The sequence below is a fragment of the Erythrolamprus reginae genome, chromosome 10 (genome assembly GCF_031021105.1).
Source record: "Erythrolamprus reginae isolate rEryReg1 chromosome 10, rEryReg1.hap1, whole genome shotgun sequence".
Classification (NCBI taxonomy): domain Eukaryota; kingdom Metazoa; phylum Chordata; class Lepidosauria; order Squamata; family Dipsadidae; genus Erythrolamprus; species Erythrolamprus reginae.
Genome location: NC_091959.1, coordinates 9,527,395 through 9,545,953, shown reverse-complemented (window position 1 = coordinate 9,545,953; position 18,559 = coordinate 9,527,395). Strand labels below are relative to the sequence as shown.

Genomic DNA, 18,559 nt, shown 5'->3' with positions numbered 1-18,559 from the left:
GTTTTTATTCGTTGGAAGAGTCACTTGTAAAAATAAGTTTAGTTTATACAAGTCGCTCTCAACCTACCATCCCAACTGAGCCCCAAAGTTGTGTTGTTAAACAAGACAGTTGTTAAGTAAGCCATGAATCACTGCAGTTGTTAAGTTAGTAACATGGTTGTTAAGTGAATATGGACTTTGATTGTTGGGAGGGCACAAAAGGAGAATCACACAACCCCGTTTTGCACAACAGCCATCATAAATATGAGCCAATTGTCCACATTTTGACCACGTGACTTGCAACGATGTCTGGAGGCTGTTAGGGTCTGGATGGGTGTCATACATTTAATGTATCTGGATTGTATTACTGAATTATTACTTGTATGTCTGGGCTATCAGCTGGATATGTGATGGACTTCCATGTTTCCTCTGTGTATGTGTATCTTGGACCACTCAGAGATAACTCTGCACACTCCTTAACAGCCCTAACAAGAGGCCCATTTTTGTGAATCACATAAAGATGTGTATGGTCCAAACTTACCATGTACACTTCACAGCAGAGACAGAGGCCGTTGTTCTTCGTGAAGGAGTGAGCGATGTCTAGCAAAGCTGGTCTTGTCATAGGAGCTCCTGTTAAGACGATGCACTGAGGCCTGCAAAAGACGGGAGGAGAGGCATTGCCTCTGATGGTGCATTGACATCTGAGGATAGGATAGAGTAGGATAGGATGGGATAGAGTAGGGTAGGATGAATGGAATGGAATGGAATAGAATAGAATAATGGAATGGAATAGAATAGAATAATGGAATGGAATGGAATAGAATAGAATAATGGAATGGAATAGAATAGAATAATGGAATGGAACAGAACGGAATAGAATAATCAAATGGAATGAAATAATGGAATGGAATGGAATGAAATAGAATAGAATGGAATGGAATGGAATTAGAATAATGGAATGGAATAATAGAATCAAATGGAATGCGATGGAATGGAATAGAGTAGAATGGAATGGAAAGGAATGGAATGGAATGGAATTAGAATAATGGAATGGAATTAGATTAATGGAATGGAACAGAACAGAATAGAATAATCAAATGGAATGAAATAATTGAATGGAATGGAATGAAATAGAATAGAATAGAATGGAGTGGAATGGAATTAGAATAATGGAATGGAATAGAATATTAGAATCAAATGGAATGTGATGGAATGGAATAGAGTAGAATAGAGTAGAGTAGAGTAGAGTAGAATAGAATAGAATGGAATGGAAAGGAATAGAATGGAATTAGAATAATGGAATGGAACAGAATAGAATAGAATAATCAAATGGAATGAAATAATGGAATGGAATGGAATGGAATTAGAATAATGGAATGGAATTAGAATAATGGAATAGAACAGAACAGAATAGAATAATCAAATGGAATGATATAATTGAATGGAATGAAATAGAATAGAATAGAATGGAATGGAATTAGAATAATGGAATGGAATGGAATAATAGAATCAAATGGAATGTGATGGAATGGAATTGGTATTAGAATTAGAATAATGGAATGGAACGGAATGGAATAGAATAGAATATTTTGGACCAGTTCTACAGAACTGGTAGCAGAAATTTCTCGCCACTCACTGAACTGGCAGTCCACACCCCGAAACCAGTTCTCCTGTCACCAAAACACCCTCTGTGCATGCACAAAGGCTTCTGTACATAGGAGAGGATCATTTCCGCGTAGGGATGCGTGCGCAAGGAAAATGAGCAATCAGTTCCTTCAACAACCTACCGGAAGTTTTTTACATGGTCATCCACTGTTGTTAGTTCCAGGGCGCTCTCAACAGCATTAATATAGTAGAGGGCCTGGGCAGATGACCCCCAGTTTACTTCTGTGATTCAAGCAAAAACAAACAAACAGACCCACATCAATTTTAGCTCCTATATTTAACAAAAGTTATTTTACAGGTAACTATATTTTTCATCCCTTGAAACAAGAAGTATCATGTTTTCCCCAAAATAAGACTCAACAAGAAAATAAGCCCTAGCATGATTTTTGGGCTGTGCGTAACATAAGCCCTACCCCCAATATATATATATATATTGGGGCTGGAGGGATCAGGTCTGGTGGCTCAACTGCTAATTCTCTGCCTTACAGGGCAGAGGCTGCCAGATCGAATCCCAGTAAGGAAGGGTGTGGCTAGCTGATGAGGCCAGAACGAGGCCAAAATGGGACAATCCTATTCTCCCTTAATATATTTGTTTTCATAGATTTTCACGGGTATATGTATGTAGATTGTTCTGAGTTTGGGTTTTGCCCTGTGTAATATTTTGCATGTCTATGCGACGTTTTGGTGAAATGACATTCACCATCATCAGGCTGAAGTTTTAAGCTTCGTGTTGCTGTAAATATTTACAGCAACACGAAGCTTAAAACTTCAGCCTGATGATGGTGATACATACCATGTGTAAATTGTAAAGGCCTAGGGGGAAAGAATATCTCAGTTCCCCCATGCCTGACGGCAGAGGTGGGTTTTAAGAAGTTTACGAAAGGCGAGGAGGGTGGGGGCAATTATAATCTCTGGGGGGAGTTGGTTCCAAAGGGTCGGGGCCACCACAGAGAAGGCTCTCCCCCTGGGTCCCGCCAAACGACATTGTTTAGTTGACGGGACCCAGAGAAGGCCCACTCTGTGGGACCTAACTGGTCGCTGGGATTTTTTTTCTAGAATCAAAGCCTTTTTTGGCTTCTGAACAAACTGCTGCTAAATTTCACTATTAAGTTAAAAAAAGGTGGGGGGAAACAACATTTCTGCTTATGTGAACCACAAATTGGCAATAATGTTTTTGCAGCTTATAATGTAGTGTTTTATAGAAAAAGAGGTTTGTTGGAGAAAAAAAGCAGAGGAAGCCAACATACGTTTTAAGCTTGCACAACATTCACGCAAGCTAAAGAAATATTGTTTACTCTGGATGAGCGATTGACAGAAAGTAAATGTGATGACTATTAGACTTCTAAATGATAATAATAATAATAATAATAATAAAAACAAGCAAGCGAACAAGATGAGGTTCCTGGTTAATTTACGTGCTCTGTATGGGAAAGCTAAAATATTGTGCTCTACAAAACGCTTAAAAACCTCATTAGGAGCAATATGTTGATAGTCTTACAAAGAAACCATTTCTCAAAAGCTACCTTTCGAGATCCCTCCTGAGAATTAAAATGGGAGCAGTCATTTGACAGATAGGACTAGTTATCAGAGATGCGAATCCACGGAGTTCTTAGTGTATGGTTGTTTGAAATCTTTTCCACCGAGCTACATTAAAAAGCACCCCGGGGACAAGCAGAAGAACGAAGAAAGGGGGGAAATTGAAATCGGAATGTATTTTTTCAAATGATTCCCCTAGGAACAGCCTCCCGTAACTAAATTAGATGTGACAGTGAAAGGTTGATGGATTTCACTATGGACCTATCCAAGTCACACGTGCCGGCGAGAAAGAAAAACACAAAGAAAACCAATATCCGACTCAGTAGTGTCAACCCCTAACCCCCAACATTTTTCCCTTAGACTCTCCACGATTGACCTCTCCAGGTTCCTTAGAGGTCAGTAAGGGGCGGGCATAAGTGCACCAGTGTGCCTTCCGTCCCCTGTCCAATTGTCTCTCCTTTATCTCCTTTATCTTTTCTTCCTTTCAAATATGTTCACCTATACTTTTATATCTTATCTTCTATTCTTTTCTTTACTTATATTATTACATATCTTTCTCTTCAATGTGTATTATGTCTTGGACAAAATAAATAAACAATAAATAAATAAATAAATAAATCGCCCTATGGGTTTTGTCTGTTTTGTGTTTGTGTGTACACACACTTCTTTTGAATGCTTCTGCTTCTTTTGTCTGAGTCAGACTTTTTCAACTGCTAGATTGTCTAGGGAATAGTTCCAGTAAGGAATTGTCATTCTCATTGTCATTGTTAGTTGTTGTCATCGTCTTCATCATCATCATACTGGACAGTCACTTGTCTGAGATTGACTAGAAGACCTCCAAGGTCCCTTCCAACTCTGTTATTCTAAATCTAAATCTTAATCTAAATCTTAATCTAAATCTTATTCTACTTTACTCTACTCTAGTCTAGTCCAGCCTACTCTACTCTACTCTGCTCTGCTCTAGTTTACTCTAGTCGACTCTAGTCTAGTCTACTCTAGTCTAGTCTACTCTAGTCTACTCTAGTCTAGTCTACTCTAGTCTAGTCTACTCTAGTCTAGTCTACTCTAGTCTACTCTAGTCTAGTCTAGTCTACTCTAGTCTACTCTAGTCTACTCTAGTCTAGTCTACTCTAGTCTACTCTAGTCTAGTCTAGTCTACTCTAGTCTACTCTAGTCTACTCTAGTCTACTCTAGTCTAGTCTGCTCTGCTCTAGTCTACTCTAGTCTACTCTAGTCTACTATACTATACTATACTATACTATACTATGCTATACTCTATTCTATTCTATATTACAAAGCAATATAATCAGTTATAAACAGAACAGGCAAAACTTTTAACTAACACTGGGCAGGAATAATAGCTGAGACTCATCCATCCATCCATCCATCCATCCATCCATCCATCCATCCATCCATCGCCTTACCTGGCTTCTTGTACGTCACGTAAATATAAAGAAAGAACTCAATTGCATACGTGATGAGAGCTGCCCACCAGTTAATGACGAACATGACGCCACAGCACAGCACAGCTCCAAACAGGGACACCCACATGTTGTAGTACCTAAAGGCGGGTCTCCAGCCTGTGGGAGTCAGAAAAAAGAGGGTCAATTCGTAATCAGCCAGATACAGAGAATTGATGGATGGATCGATTGATTAAGTAAATGTATGGTATTGCCCCCATACGATCTAGCAACCGTTGTGAGCAGAATCGAGTTGTGGACGCTCCATCTCTGGGGGTTTTCAAGAATAGACTGGACAGCCATTTGCCTTGGGTGGTAGAGGGTTTCCTGCCCTATAGAATCTCTGAGGTCCCTGCCAACTCTTGTTATTGGAAGAGCCGTGGCGGCGCAATGCTTACAATGCAGCATTGCTGACTCTAAACCGCTTAGAGAGGGCTGTAAAGCAGTACATAAGTCTAAGTTGTCTTTCTTCCTTCCTTCCTCCCTTCCTTCCTTCCTCCCTCCCTCCCTCCCTTCCTCCCTTCCCTCCCTCCTTCCTCCCTTCCCTCCTTCCTCCCTTCCCTCCTCTCTCCCTCCCTCCTTCCTTCCTTCCTTCCTTCCATCCTTTCTTCCCCCCCAATGGCTAGAATGTAATATTGCCAGCAGTTTGATCCTGACCAGATCAAGGTGAATTCAGGCTTCCATCCTTCCGAGGTTAGTAACATAAAGACCAAGGTTGTTAGGGACAACAGGCTGACTTAGTAAACTGCTTAGAGATTTGAAATGGTATATAATTCTAAGTGCCCTTCCTTCCTTCCTTCCTTCCTTCCTTCCTTCCTTCCTTCCTTCCTTCCTCCTTCCCTCCTTCCTTCCTCCCACTGGTTAGAATGCAGTATCACAGACTAATTCTGCCCATTGCCAAGAGTTTGACTCTGACCAAGTCAAGGTTGACTCAGCCTTCCTTCGTTTTTTCATTCCATCCATCCATCCATCCATCCTTCCTTCCTTCCTTCCTTCTCTCCCTCCTTCCTTCCTTCCTTCCTTCCTTCCATCCTTCCTTCCTTTCTTCCTAACTTCTTTCTCTCCCTCCTTCCTTCCCTCCCTCCCTCCCTTTGGTTATAAAGCAGTACTATAGGCTAATTCACAGCTTACTACAGGACCTAGTTCCCAACAGACTCAAGGTTGACTCAGCCTTCCATCCTTCCGAGATGAGGGCAATATGCTGACTCTGCAAACCACTTAGAGTGGGCTGTAAAACACTGTGTATATAAATCTAAGCACTATTGCTATTCCTTCCTCTGTCTTCCTCTGTCAAATAAACATTACTGCCAGTTTGGGAATTGGAGTTGCCGGGCTGGTTTTAAACTGTGACTTGTATTTTTGTTTCTGTTTTACATGATTTCTGTTTGGATCCTCTATGGATTTGATAAAGTTGCAAAATAACCAAAAAAGAGAAGATTGTTCAAGCACTTGACAGCTGACACTATAAGGCTTTTTGGATTTATTTCACTTGTTAGGATCCAGCTTGCCTTACCCCAATATGTATTTACTACCCTAAGTCATTCCTCTGCATCTAATAAAACACAATTGTCGCCCAATAAAACATATGCTACATAACATAACAGGCAAGCCACCAAGGAGTAAAACACGAGTTCTGTTATGCAAGATTTGCAATTGTTATACAAGATTTGCAATCCTCAAGGCCCCTTAATGTTAAAGTCCCTATTCCTGCTTAAGCCTCATGGAATTATTTGCTGTTGGAAGAGGTCTAAAAAAGAGAGTTACCATAGACCCTCTCGACGCAAGTGAAAATCCACAATGAAAAACTAACCTGGAGATTTTGCATACGAGGCGTGGAAACAAGAGAAATTGATGAGTGCGTACGAAGCCAGGAAAAAGTTGGAGATGATAGGAGCAATGGTATTCAGCTCGGCTATAAAACAAACGAAAACCAGACAAAATATTTGGATGATGGATTATGTCTACGAAGGGAGAAGGGATGTGATGGATTGCATTATATTTTGTATTTTGTTCATAGCGTGTTTGGACTCACGCAAACATTTCAAAGCCAGGTATAAATAAAATTAACCTGATTTTAACGTTGGTCAGAAATACTTCATTAAAACATCCAGGTAGCCCTCAATGTACGTGTTTATTTTATTTATTTTATTTTATTTTATTTTTATTTAGGTTTGTATGCTGCCCCTTTCCGAAGACTCGGGGCGGCTAACAACAATAAAAAACTATGTCACAAATCTAATATTAAAAAGTAATCTTAAAAACCCCAATTTAAGAGACCAATCATACCAACAAACATAACATGTATAAATTCTATAAGCCTAGGGGGAAGGGAGAAAAAAATTTCAATTCCCCCATGCCTGACAACAGAGATGGGTTTTAAGGAGCTTGCGAAAGGCAAGGAGGGTGGGGGCAACTCTGATATCTGGGGGGAGCTGGTTCCAGACGGCCGGGGCCGCCACAGAGAAGGCTCTTCTCCTGGGTCCCACCAAATGACATTGTTTAGTCGACGGGACCCGGAGAAGGCCAACTCTGTGGGACCTAACCGGTCGCTGGGATTCGTGTTCTGCCGGGCTCTCTGGTAGGAGCCTCCCGAAAATTCAAGGGTACAAATTGCAGACACACACACACACGTTTGAAAATTCAAAACAATGTTCTTTATCCCAAAATTCAAAATAAACTAAGCACTCTTTTTGTATTGCAAAGAGCACTCGTCCCAAAACAACCGGGTAGTCTGTACAATTTCCCTTAAGCAGTTATTAAGTACTTAGCTAGCAGCTGTGAAGAAACTTCACACTCCTTCTTCTTCCAATGAAGTGAGACACACACACACACACGTTGCTCTGCTGTGGTTTCAAAGGCGTGAAAAATCAGCAAAGTCCAGAAAACAGCAACACACGATTCCTGACGAACTGCGATCAGATACTCTTTCACAACGGCCAAACCCACGCGCTGCTATTTATAGCAGCAGCCCTAATTACTGCGGCCCCACCCAACCACAGGTGGCCTCATTTTCTCTTGTAATAATCCTTCAGTTGTTGTCTCCTATGCATCACTCTATGCATGCGTGGATGTGTCATTAATTCTTGTTCAGAATCCAAGGATGATACAGATGATTGATCTCCTCCTGGGCTTTCTGCCAAACTCTCCTCTTCCCTGTCACTCATGCTTCCTTGGTAAAATAAAATAAAGGAAATAGTATAAGGGCAGACTAGATGGACCACGAGGTCTTTTTCTGCTGTCAATCTTCTATGTTTCTACGTTTCTATGTTTCCTGTAATCATTTATGCATTATAATCCAAAATCTTTTTGTTTCAGGACACAACTGAATTTTAATCACCTGGCCATACGAAAGCTACAACGGTTGAAAAGTGTAAAAAAACAGCCATATTTTTCCGTTACTGCTGTCACTTCGGTCACTAAACAAACTGTTACGCGTTGAGGACTACCTGCAATCGTTTCTTTAAAAGAAACGATAACAAAAACGATCAAAGATTTCTTCTTCTCTCTTTAGAATGGAGCAGATACCAAAACCAAAAAGCCTTTATTGTAAAAAGTGACAAATCTTTGTCTGTATTCCAAACAGGAAATCGCAAAGGAATTTTAAACAGCATAAGATGAAAAAAAGAAATAAGGACGATGATCAAATGGAAATTTTTCTAGGAGAAATCTCCCGGGGATCAGTGCTGTGAACCTATTATGAAAGCAGGTAGAATGTACTGTGCTGTTGGTTTGCAACAGCAGACCTTTCATTTTTGCAGATGTTGGAGACTATGTGTTACATTGAAAGACCCCAAAGAAGATTACTTCAAAAAGCAGTTGCTTGATTTCTTAAGGAACTGAGCAAGCTGAATAGAAACATAGAAGATTGACGGCAGAAAAAGACCACACGGTCCATCTAGTCTGCTCTTATGCTATTTCCTGTATTTTATCTTAGAGTGGATATATATTTGTCCCAGGCATATTTGAATTCTGTGGATTTACCAACCACGTCTGCTGGAAGTTTGTTCCAAGTATCTACTACTCTTTCAGCAAAATAATATTTTCTCACGTTGCTTCTGATCTTCCCCCCAACTAACCTCAGATTGTGCCCCCTTGTTCTTGTGTTCACTTTCCTATTAAAAACACTTCCCTCCTGAACCTTATTTAACCTTTAACATATTTAAATGTTTTGATCATGTCCCCCCCTTTTCCTTCTGTCCTCCAGACTAGACAGATTGAGTTCATGAAGTCTTTCCTAATCAGTTTTATGCTTAAGACCTTCTATCATTTTTGTCGCCCGTCTTTGGACCCGTTCAATTTTATCGATATCTCTTTGTAGGTGAGGTCTCCAGAACTGGACACAGTTTTCAAAATGGGGTCTGACCAGCACTCAGTGCATATACAGTGATCCCTAGATTTTCGCAGGGATTGCGTTCCCAGACAGCCCGCGAAAGTCGAATTTTTGCAAAGTAGAGATGCGGAAGTAAAAACACCATTTTTGGCTATGGACAGCCAAAAACTACCCCCCTCCCCCGCACCCTTTTCCAAGGCTGCGCAAGGAGCCGGGCTTGAAGTTGGGGGCGGGGAGCGATGAAAGTGCGGAGGCCGGCGAAGATTGTTTTGAATGTCGGCTGACCCCCCCCCCCAGCGCCTCCGGCCTCCTTGCTGCTACACCCCCCGCCCACCCGATCCATCCCTCTCACTGGCTTTCTTGGGGTGCAGGTCCTCCTGCAGCAGCGCTGGCGGCTAGGTCTTCTCGTCCTCATTCGGTCGCTAGCCGCTCTGAACGCTTTGAGAATGCCCGCCCCGCCCCTCTTGCAGTCCCTTAGCTGAGAGCGCTTTCATCAGCAATAACGGGTGAAATTTTTGTGATGACAACGCTGATTGGCCAAGATTTCAGCCAATCAGCAATGGCAGACTAAAGTTTGGTGATGACGTATGATGTCATCAGGTGGGAAAAACCGTGGTATAGAAAAAAAACCCGTGGAGTATTTTTTAATTAATATTTTTTAAAAAACCATGGTATAGCCGTTTCGTGAAGTTTGAACCCGCGAAAATCGAGGGATCACTGTATACTAAGCGAGATCTGTAGCAGTGGTACTCGTATTTCTGGGCTATGAGCTGGATATTTGCAAGAACTCCACGTTTTCTCTGTGTATGTGTATCTTTGACAATTCAGAGATCACTCTGCACACTCCTTAACACCAGGAGCCTTTTGATTTGGTCCCTGATGTTTTAGACACGAGTCTAGAAGTTTACATCATCTCATTTTTTATCAGAATTTAGACGGGCCTTTTATGATATATTTCCATCAAAATTATTGCTTCTGCCTTTTCCTGGTCACTTGGCTGAGTTGGGCGGCTATAGAAATGTAATAAATAAAACTAAATGAAAAATAAATGTGTTTGGTGACATTTTAAGCTTAGGCTGCTATATTATCTCCCCGTTGAAAAGACCAAGATAGCACTCACTGAGTTGTACCCACCAATAAGAATGAAGGCCAGAGCAATGAAGAAAGTCAGAATGTAGCCTCGGATGGGTTCGTGGTTTTTCCCATATCCTTTGGCAAAAAAGTGGAGCGCTCGATAGATGTTATCCTTGCAGAGAGCCTGTCAAAAGAGCAAATTCTGGTTAAGAAATCTAACTCTTGGGTTATTATTATTATTATTATTATTATTATTATTATTATTTATTGGATTAGTATGCTGCCCCTCTCCGGAGACTCGGGGCGGCTAACAGCAACAACAAAACAGTGTACAATAGTAATCCAATATTAAAAAATGATTAAAAAACCCATTAATATAAAAACCAAACATACATACAGACATACCATGCATAGAATTGTAAAGGCCTAGGGGGAAAGAGTATCTCAATTCCCCCATGCCTGGCGGCAGAGGTGGGTTTTAAGCAGCTTACGAAAGGCAAGTAGGGTGGGGGCAATTCTAATCTCTGGGGGGAGTTGGTTCCAGAGGGCTGGGGCCTCCACAGAGAAGGCTCTTCCCCTGGGTCCCGCCAAGCGACATTGTTTAGTTGACGGGACCCGGAGAAGGCCCACTCTGTGGGACCTGACTGGTCGCTGGGATTCGTGCAGCAGAAGGCGGTCCCTGAGATAATCTGGTCCGGTGCCATGAAGGGCTTTATAGGTCATAACCAACACTTTGAATTGTGACCAGAAACTGATCGGCAACCAATGCAGACTGCGGAGTGTTGGAGTAACATGGGCATATTTGGGAAAGCCCATGATTGCTCTCGCAGCTGCATTCTGCACGATCTGAAGTTTCCGAGGGTTTTCTTGGTCTCTTACTTATTGTCAGAAGATCAACAAGCTGCAAATGATGTGCCCAGTTTCCCCGAAATAAAACCCAACTGCAAAATAAGTCCTAGCGTGATTTTTTCAGGATGCTCGTAATATAAGCCCTATTCCAAAAATAAGCCCCAGTTAAGATTATCAGACAGTCTGACACGTTTAGTTCTGTATTTCCCTGAAAATAAGACCTTCCCAGAAAATAAACCGTAATGCACCTTTTTGGAGCAAAACATAATATAAGACCCAGTTATGGTAGTTATTTCCTCCAGCCCCCTTTTTAAACCTCTCAAATGTTTATGTTGCAAAGTATGTTAACATAAAATCTGTGGGATTTTATCCTGTTGTGCTTGAGACACCCACCCACTGTTGTATTTTATCCTGTTGTATCCGAGACGCAGACGCACCTGTTGTATTTGAGACCAACATCCTGGCTGATCAACTGGTCAGCACAGGCACAGCTAATTTATTGATTGATTGATTGATTGATTGATTGATTGATTAATTAATTAATTAATTCATTCATTCATTCATTCATTCGATTTTTATGCTGCCCTTCTCCTTAGACTCAGGGCGGCTTACAACATGTTAGCAATAGCACTTTTTAAACAGAGCCAGCCTATTGCCCCCACAATCTGGGTCCTCATTTTACCCACCTCGGAAGGATGGAAGGCTGAGTCAACCTTGAGACGGTGATGAGATTTGAACTGCTGACCTTCAGATCTACAAGTCAGCTTCAGTGGCCTGCAGTACAGCACTCTACCTGCTGTGCCACCCCGGCTCATCAATTGCAGAGATACAGGAAAAGATACAAAACAATGTTTGGTCTCTGAAAGTACCTGGAAAACTTTTGGGGCGCTCACAAGCGAAGCCAGTGCCGATGACAACGTGGCAGAAAATATCCCAGCGGTGATTAAGGGTCCAAACCCTGAAACCATGCTCATCACCTTTGGGAAGGAAAATATATATATATATATATATCATAAAAGCAAGCCATTAAATTTGTATATGCTAGGCCAGTGATGGTGAACCTTTTTTGGCTTGGGTGCCAAAAGGGTGCAAGCGTGCACGATAATGCATGCGTGAATGCCCACACCCACAATGTCGTCTGGCAGGACCCAGGGGAAGAGCCTTCTTTGTGGTGGCTCCGACCCTCTGGAACCAGCTCCCCTCAGAGATCAGGATTGCCCCCACCCTCCTTGCCTTTCGTAAACTCCTTAAAACCCACCTCTGCCGTCAGGCATGGGGGAATTGAAACATCTCCCCCTTGCCCATGTAGTTTTTGTGTATGATTCGATTGTGTGTTGTTTTTTATATATTGGGGTTTCTTGTTTGGACATTTAAATCTAAAACTGTAATCTAGATTTTAAATATTAGATTTGTTACTATGTACTGTTCTTCACCATTGTTGTGAGCCACCCCAAGTCTGCAAAGAAGGGCGGCATATAAATCTAATCTAATCTAATAATGCACAACTCTCATGCTGCCCTCTCCACACACACATGTACACAGGCCTCTGAAGCCTCTGGACTTCCAGTAGGCCAGGTTAGTCTGTTTTTCACTCTCCCCAGGGTTCAGGAGAGTCTCCTGAAGCCTGGGGATGGCGAAAAATGGCCCAAGAGGCTACCCAGAAATTAGGAAACAAACTTCAGTTTGGCCCGTTGAGCTACTTTTCACCAACCGCAGGGTTCAGGAGGCTTTCTGGGAGCATATGTGCTGGAGCTAGCATAGGGCAATGCCTCACGTTCCCTCAGATATAGAAACATAGAAACATAAAAGATTGATGGCAGAAAAAGACCTCGTGGTCCATCTAGTCTGCCCTGACGCTATTTCCTGCATTTTATCTTAGGATGGATCTATGTTTATCCCGAGTCTCCGTAGAGGGGCGGCATACAAATCTAATAAATAATAAATAATAATAATAATGTTCCAATTCAGTTCCTGTGGATTTACCAACCACGTCTGCTGGAAGTTTGTTCCAAGCATCTACTGCTCTTTCCATCAAATAACATTTTCTCACGTTGCTTCTGATCTTTCCCCCAACTAACCTCAGATTGTGTCCCCATGTTCTTGCGTTCACTTCCCTATTGAAAACACTTCCCTCCAGAATCTTATTTAACCCTTTCACATATTTAAATGTTTCGATCATGTCCCGTCCCCCCCTTTCCCTTCTGTCCTCCAGACTATGCAGGTTGATTCCATGAAGTCTTTCCCGATATGTTTTATGCTTAATACCTTCCACCATTTTTGTAGCCCATCTTTGGACCCGTTCAATTTCATTAATCTCTTTTTGTAGGTGAGGTCTCCAGAACTGAACACAGTATTCCAGATGTGGTCTCACCAGCGCTCTATACAGCGGGATCACAATCTCCCTCTTCCTGCTTGTTATACCTCTAGCTATGCAGCCAAGCATTCTACTCGCTTTCCCTACCACCTGACTGCACTGCTCACCCATTTTGAGACTGTCAGAAATCACGATCCCTAAATCCTTCTCTTCTGAAGTTTTTTGCTAACACAGAACTGCCAATACAATACTCAGATTGACGATTCCTTGGCATAGGAATATAGGAATAGGAACCCATGCCATAGGTTCGCCATCCCTGAGCTGGGCTATAAACAGAATTTGCAATAATCCCTCCAATAACCAAGTGTATTGTTATTCTGGCTCTTCTCTATTATCTTTTAAGATATCCATTAATGACTTGTCAGGGATACTCTTTCAGAACAGCAAATTACTTTTTGTTGTCTAAAAAAAAAAAAGGAACGAAAAACCAGTTGGCTCATAATGGAGAAGATTGTTCTTTAATTGAATCGTGTTTTGTTCCTTTTGAAGCCGAAGGCATAATTTTTTACTTCTTCTGCAAATGATGCCGTTCAGAAGAGACTCGTATTAGCAACGAGAGGCTGTAAAAAAGCAAGCTACGCTTGTCTTAAAGGAGGAAACAATCTTCGAATCAGGAAAAGAGAATTTGCATGTTTAACAAGCTCCAATCCAGGCATGTATCACCTGCTTACTATATAGAAACATAGAAACATAGAAGACTGACGGCAGAAAAAGACCTCATGGTCCATCTTGTCTGCCCTTATACTGTTTTCTGTATTTTATCTTAGGATGGATATATGTTTATCCCAGGCATGTTTAAATTCAGTTACTGTGGATTTATCTACCACGTCTGCTGGAAGTTTGTTCCAAGGATCTACTACTCTTTCAGTAAAATAATATTTTCTCATGTTGCTTTTGATCTTTCCCCCAACTAAGCTCAGGTTGTGCCCCTTGTTCTTGTGTTCACTTTCCTATTAAAAACACTTCCCTCCTGGACCTTATTTAACCCTTTAACATATTTAAATGTTTCGATCATGTCCCCCCCTTTTCCTTCTGTCCTCCAGACTATACAGATTGAGTTCATGAAGTATCACCTACTTAGGAAAGGTTCTATCCACAATTTCATTGAACTAGCATGTGGGAAAATTACTGCAGAGCCTAGATAATGAAGAGAGAGTTTTTGTAAGGCATTTTATTGATGGAGATACAAATCATAGATAATTGTATGTATTTCCATTAGATATGCTTTTAAAACAGTCTCTAAAAGAGTCAACGTCCAAGTTCCCACAATCTTTCATAGTGGGGTTTGATTAAACATTTTCTATCCCGTAGCATTTAATTGGACTGTGCACTTTTTGCAATTAATTACTCCAGTCTAAAGTTTGGATGGAATTCCAGTTTAGGTCATGAACCCTAAGAAGTCTGGATTCTCATTCCGTTCATTTAACAAAATGTTATGAATTAAGGCAACAGCTTGTGTGCCAGCATTTTATTATTTATTATTATTTATGTATTTTATTTATTGGATTTGTATGCCACCCCTCTCCGCAGACTCGGGGCGGCTAACAACAGCAATAAAACAGCATATAATAATAATCCAATACTAAAACAGTTAAAAACCCTTATTATAAAACCAAACATACTTACAGACATACCATGCATAAAATTGTAAAGGCCTAGGGGGAAAGAGTATCTCAATTCCCCCATGCCTGGCAGCAGAGGTGGGTTTTAAGCAGCTTACGAAAGGCAAGTAGGGTGGGGGCAATTCTAATCTCTGGGGGGAGTTGGTTCCAGAGGGCTGGGGCCTCCACAGAGAAGGCTCTTCCCCTGGGTCCCGCCAAGCGACATTGTTTAGTTGACGGGACCCGGAGAAGGCCCACTCTGTGGGACCTGACTGGTCGCTGGGATTCGTGCAGCAGAAGGCGGTCCCTGAGATAATCTGGTCCGGTGCCATGAAGGGCTTTATAGGTCATAACCAACACTTTGAATTGTGACCAGAAACTGATCAGCAACCACTGCAGACTGCGGAGTGTTGGTGTAACATGGGCCTATTTAGGAAAGCCCATGATTGCTCTCGCAGCTGCATTCTGCACGATCTGAATTTTCCGAACACTTTTCAAAGGTAGCCCCATGTAGAGAGCGTTACAGTAGTCGAGCCTCGAGGTGATGAGGGCATGAGTGACTGTGAGCAGTGACTCCCGGTCCAAATAGGGCCAGTGGAACAACCTGCCACCATAACCAAATAGTTATGGCTCTATGTGCCAGGCATTCGTGCCATAGGTTCGCCATCACTGGTATATAGTATAACACAGAGAGAGGGGGGGGGGAGAGAGAAGGATACAAATTGGATAATTAGCATGCTTTTGAACCTGGAAATTATTCATCAGCCCATAATCACATGTCTGGGTTTTACAGCTGGAGAAATCGTAGCCCAGGGCACAAGCCGATGATCCATTGCAATTCATCCCGGATACCACGGTATCATTGACATTCCCTGTAGCATCACGCACGACACAAGCAGCTGTGGAAATAGCAGGGTATTATTATTATTATTTCTCTTCCTCGTGACAGCACGATGATATCGCTGGGCTCCTTTATATTTCAGGTGGCTGATGTTCTGTGTACATTTCCGCCTCTTATCCCGTGGCCGTGTAGGTTGCAAATAACAGAGCCGTTGGTTAAAATTGTTTGATGGTTCTACGGGTGTTACTGTCCGATTTAGCTAAACGAGAATGTAAGAACATAAGAAGAGCCCTGCTGAATCAGGCCAAAGCCCATCGAGTCCAGCATTCTGTGTCCCACAGTGGCCCACCAATTGTCCAGGGGGATCTTGAGCAGAAAGAGAAGGCAAAACCCTCCCTTTCCCTTGACCCCCAACAAATGGTACTCAAGGGAATCCTGCCTGCCTCAACCAACATAGAGGCAGCACTTGGACATCCGTTTCAATAACCACCGATACACTTGGCATCCATGAATCTGTCTAATCCTACCTTGAAGCTATCCAGGCTGACAGCTGTCCCGACCTCTTCTGGAAGTGAATTCCATAAACCAACGACCCTCTGGGTGAAGAAATATTTCCCTTTATTTGTCCTCACTTTCTTACCTATGAGCTTTAGGGAGGGCCCCCTCGTCCTAGTATTGTGTGATAGAGAAAATAATTTTTCTCTATCCACCTTTTCTATCCCATGCATGATTTTATACCTTTTGATCAAGTCACCTCTTAAACGCCGTCTTTCAAGTCTGAAGAGACCAAGGCTTGCAACCTGGTTTCATAAGGGAGGGGCTCCATTTCCTTGATTACCTTGTTTTATGTCCATAAAATATGCCACGGAAAACAGACGAAACCGAAAGCCCTTTACTTAATATGAGTGGAAGTCGGTAGAGTCCCAACCAGACCTCAGACTGTCATTGATAAAGTAGAGCAGGGCTCCCCAAATTCTTTAATTCATGAAGTTCCTGATTGTTTATCGATCCCCGAGCATTTATTATGTGAAAACAATTTCACAGATACTGCTTTAACTAATTGTTGCTGCGAACAGTAACACCAAACTGGAATTCCTGCCCTTCCACGTTGAAAACTATTGCAGTAGAGGGAACTATATCTATGTAATAGGGCTAGGGGCAGATTGATGGGTATAAGGCAGGGGTCCCCAAACTTTTTACACAGGGGGCCAGTTCACTGTCCCTCAGACTGTTGGAGGGCCAGACTATTAAAAAACCCTATGAACAAATCCCTATGCACACTGCACATACCTTATTCAAAGTAAAAAACAAAATGGGAACAAATACAATATTTAAAATAAAGAAGAAGTAATAAGTAATTAAGTAATTAATAATTAAGTAATAAAGTAATTTATACTTCTTTGTTAACAAGTAAATCAACAAACTCCATTTCTCTTAAACTTAAATCAACAAACTCCATTTCTCCTTCCTTCCTTCCCTCCTTCCTCTCCACTTCTCTCTTCCTTTTCTCTCATTTGTTTCACTTTCCTCTCCCTCGTTCTTTCCCTCCATCATTTTCTCGTTTTTCTCTTTCTCCCTCTCTCTCTTTCCATCTCTCCCTCTTCCTTTCTCCGTCCCTCTCCCTCTCTATCTCTCCCTCTTTCTCTTTTTTCTCTCTCTCTGTCCCTTTCTTTCTTTCTCTCTCTCTTCTCTCTTTCTTTCAGTCACTCTCTTTCTAACTCTCCCTCTTTGTATCTCTCACACTTTCTCTCTCTCCCCCTCTCTCTATTTCTCCCTTTCTTTCTCTCTCTCTCCCTTTCTATCTCTCCTCTTCATTTCTCTCTCCCTCTCTATTTCTCCCTCTTTCTCTCTCTCTTATTATATCCATCGGTAAAACCTCGTGTGCTGCTGCGGGCCGGTTAAAAGACCTCAGCGGGCCACATGTGGCCCGCGGGCCATAGTTTGGGGACCACTGGTATAAGGATTTTAAAATACATTGATAGTAGCACTCTGAACTCGTGTGCCATTATCTTCTTACCTGCACAAATTGCAACTCCTATGTAAGCAATGGTTGTGATCAGAATTGCAAGCATTGTTCCTTTGGGTATAGCTTCTTGCGGGTCCTGTAATATTACAGTGGGGGAAAAAGGTGTGATTGTAGCCACGGTCAGAGCAGAAGAGAAGGTTAGGAGAAAGACACGATTTAATGTAATGTCATTTATATTTAATCCCAATGTTTACTTTTCAGGTATTCAATCCCTTTGCCCTTCAGTTGGCTTCCAATTGTAACACGGTGGTAATTTTTGGAAGAGTTTTGGACCCGATTCAGAATTTTGGATAGATATTTACAGCATTGAGGACGTTGGTTCTGTGCCTCTTGTATAAATGTAACAACAACAACAGAGTTGGAAGCTGACATTTTATGTGGTTGGACATATTCTACTGGTATTATGTTTTAGAATAAAATAGAATAACAGAGTTGGAAGGGACCTTGGAGGTCTTCTAGTCAGTGTTCCCTCTAATATTTTTTGGGGGGTGGGCGGAAAAGTATAGTGTCTGAGCGGCAGTCCCTTTGGGACTGGGCGGCACAGAAATAATAAATAAACAAACAAACAAACAAACAAACAAACAGAGAATTTCAAAATAAAATACTGTACTGTGTGTCTATAACAGTGAGCTCATAATAGGGCAACTCTATCAATATCAAAATGCCACTTAAATAGTTGAGCTAGTTTCAAACTAGATTTTGATTTTCTTTCTCTCTTCCTTACTCCCATTCTTTTTCTTTCTCTTTTCCTTCCTCTCTTTTTTCTATCTGTTTCTCTCTCTTCCTCTCTTCCTCTCTCTCTCCTTCCCTCTCACTCTTTCCCT

General features: G+C 41.7%; 1 protein-coding gene across 2 annotated transcripts in view; it reads right to left on the bottom strand.

Annotated features, from left to right (window-relative positions):
* Positions 1 to 18,559, bottom strand: part of SLC12A1 (solute carrier family 12 member 1) — a 68,742-nt gene that overhangs the window by 24,749 nt on the left and 25,434 nt on the right. For both annotated transcript variants that reach the window (XM_070763306.1, XM_070763307.1), the window contains exons 10-17: positions 17,727 to 17,811; positions 15,616 to 15,767; positions 11,763 to 11,870; positions 10,105 to 10,228; positions 6,451 to 6,552; positions 4,605 to 4,760; positions 1,767 to 1,866; positions 521 to 632 (exon numbers count right to left, since the gene is read on the bottom strand). In XM_070763306.1, coding sequence (XP_070619407.1) covers positions 521 to 632; positions 1,767 to 1,866; positions 4,605 to 4,760; positions 6,451 to 6,552; positions 10,105 to 10,228; positions 11,763 to 11,870; positions 15,616 to 15,767; positions 17,727 to 17,811 — 939 coding nt within the window. The remainder of the gene's footprint in view (positions 1 to 520; positions 633 to 1,766; positions 1,867 to 4,604; positions 4,761 to 6,450; positions 6,553 to 10,104; positions 10,229 to 11,762; positions 11,871 to 15,615; positions 15,768 to 17,726; positions 17,812 to 18,559) is intronic.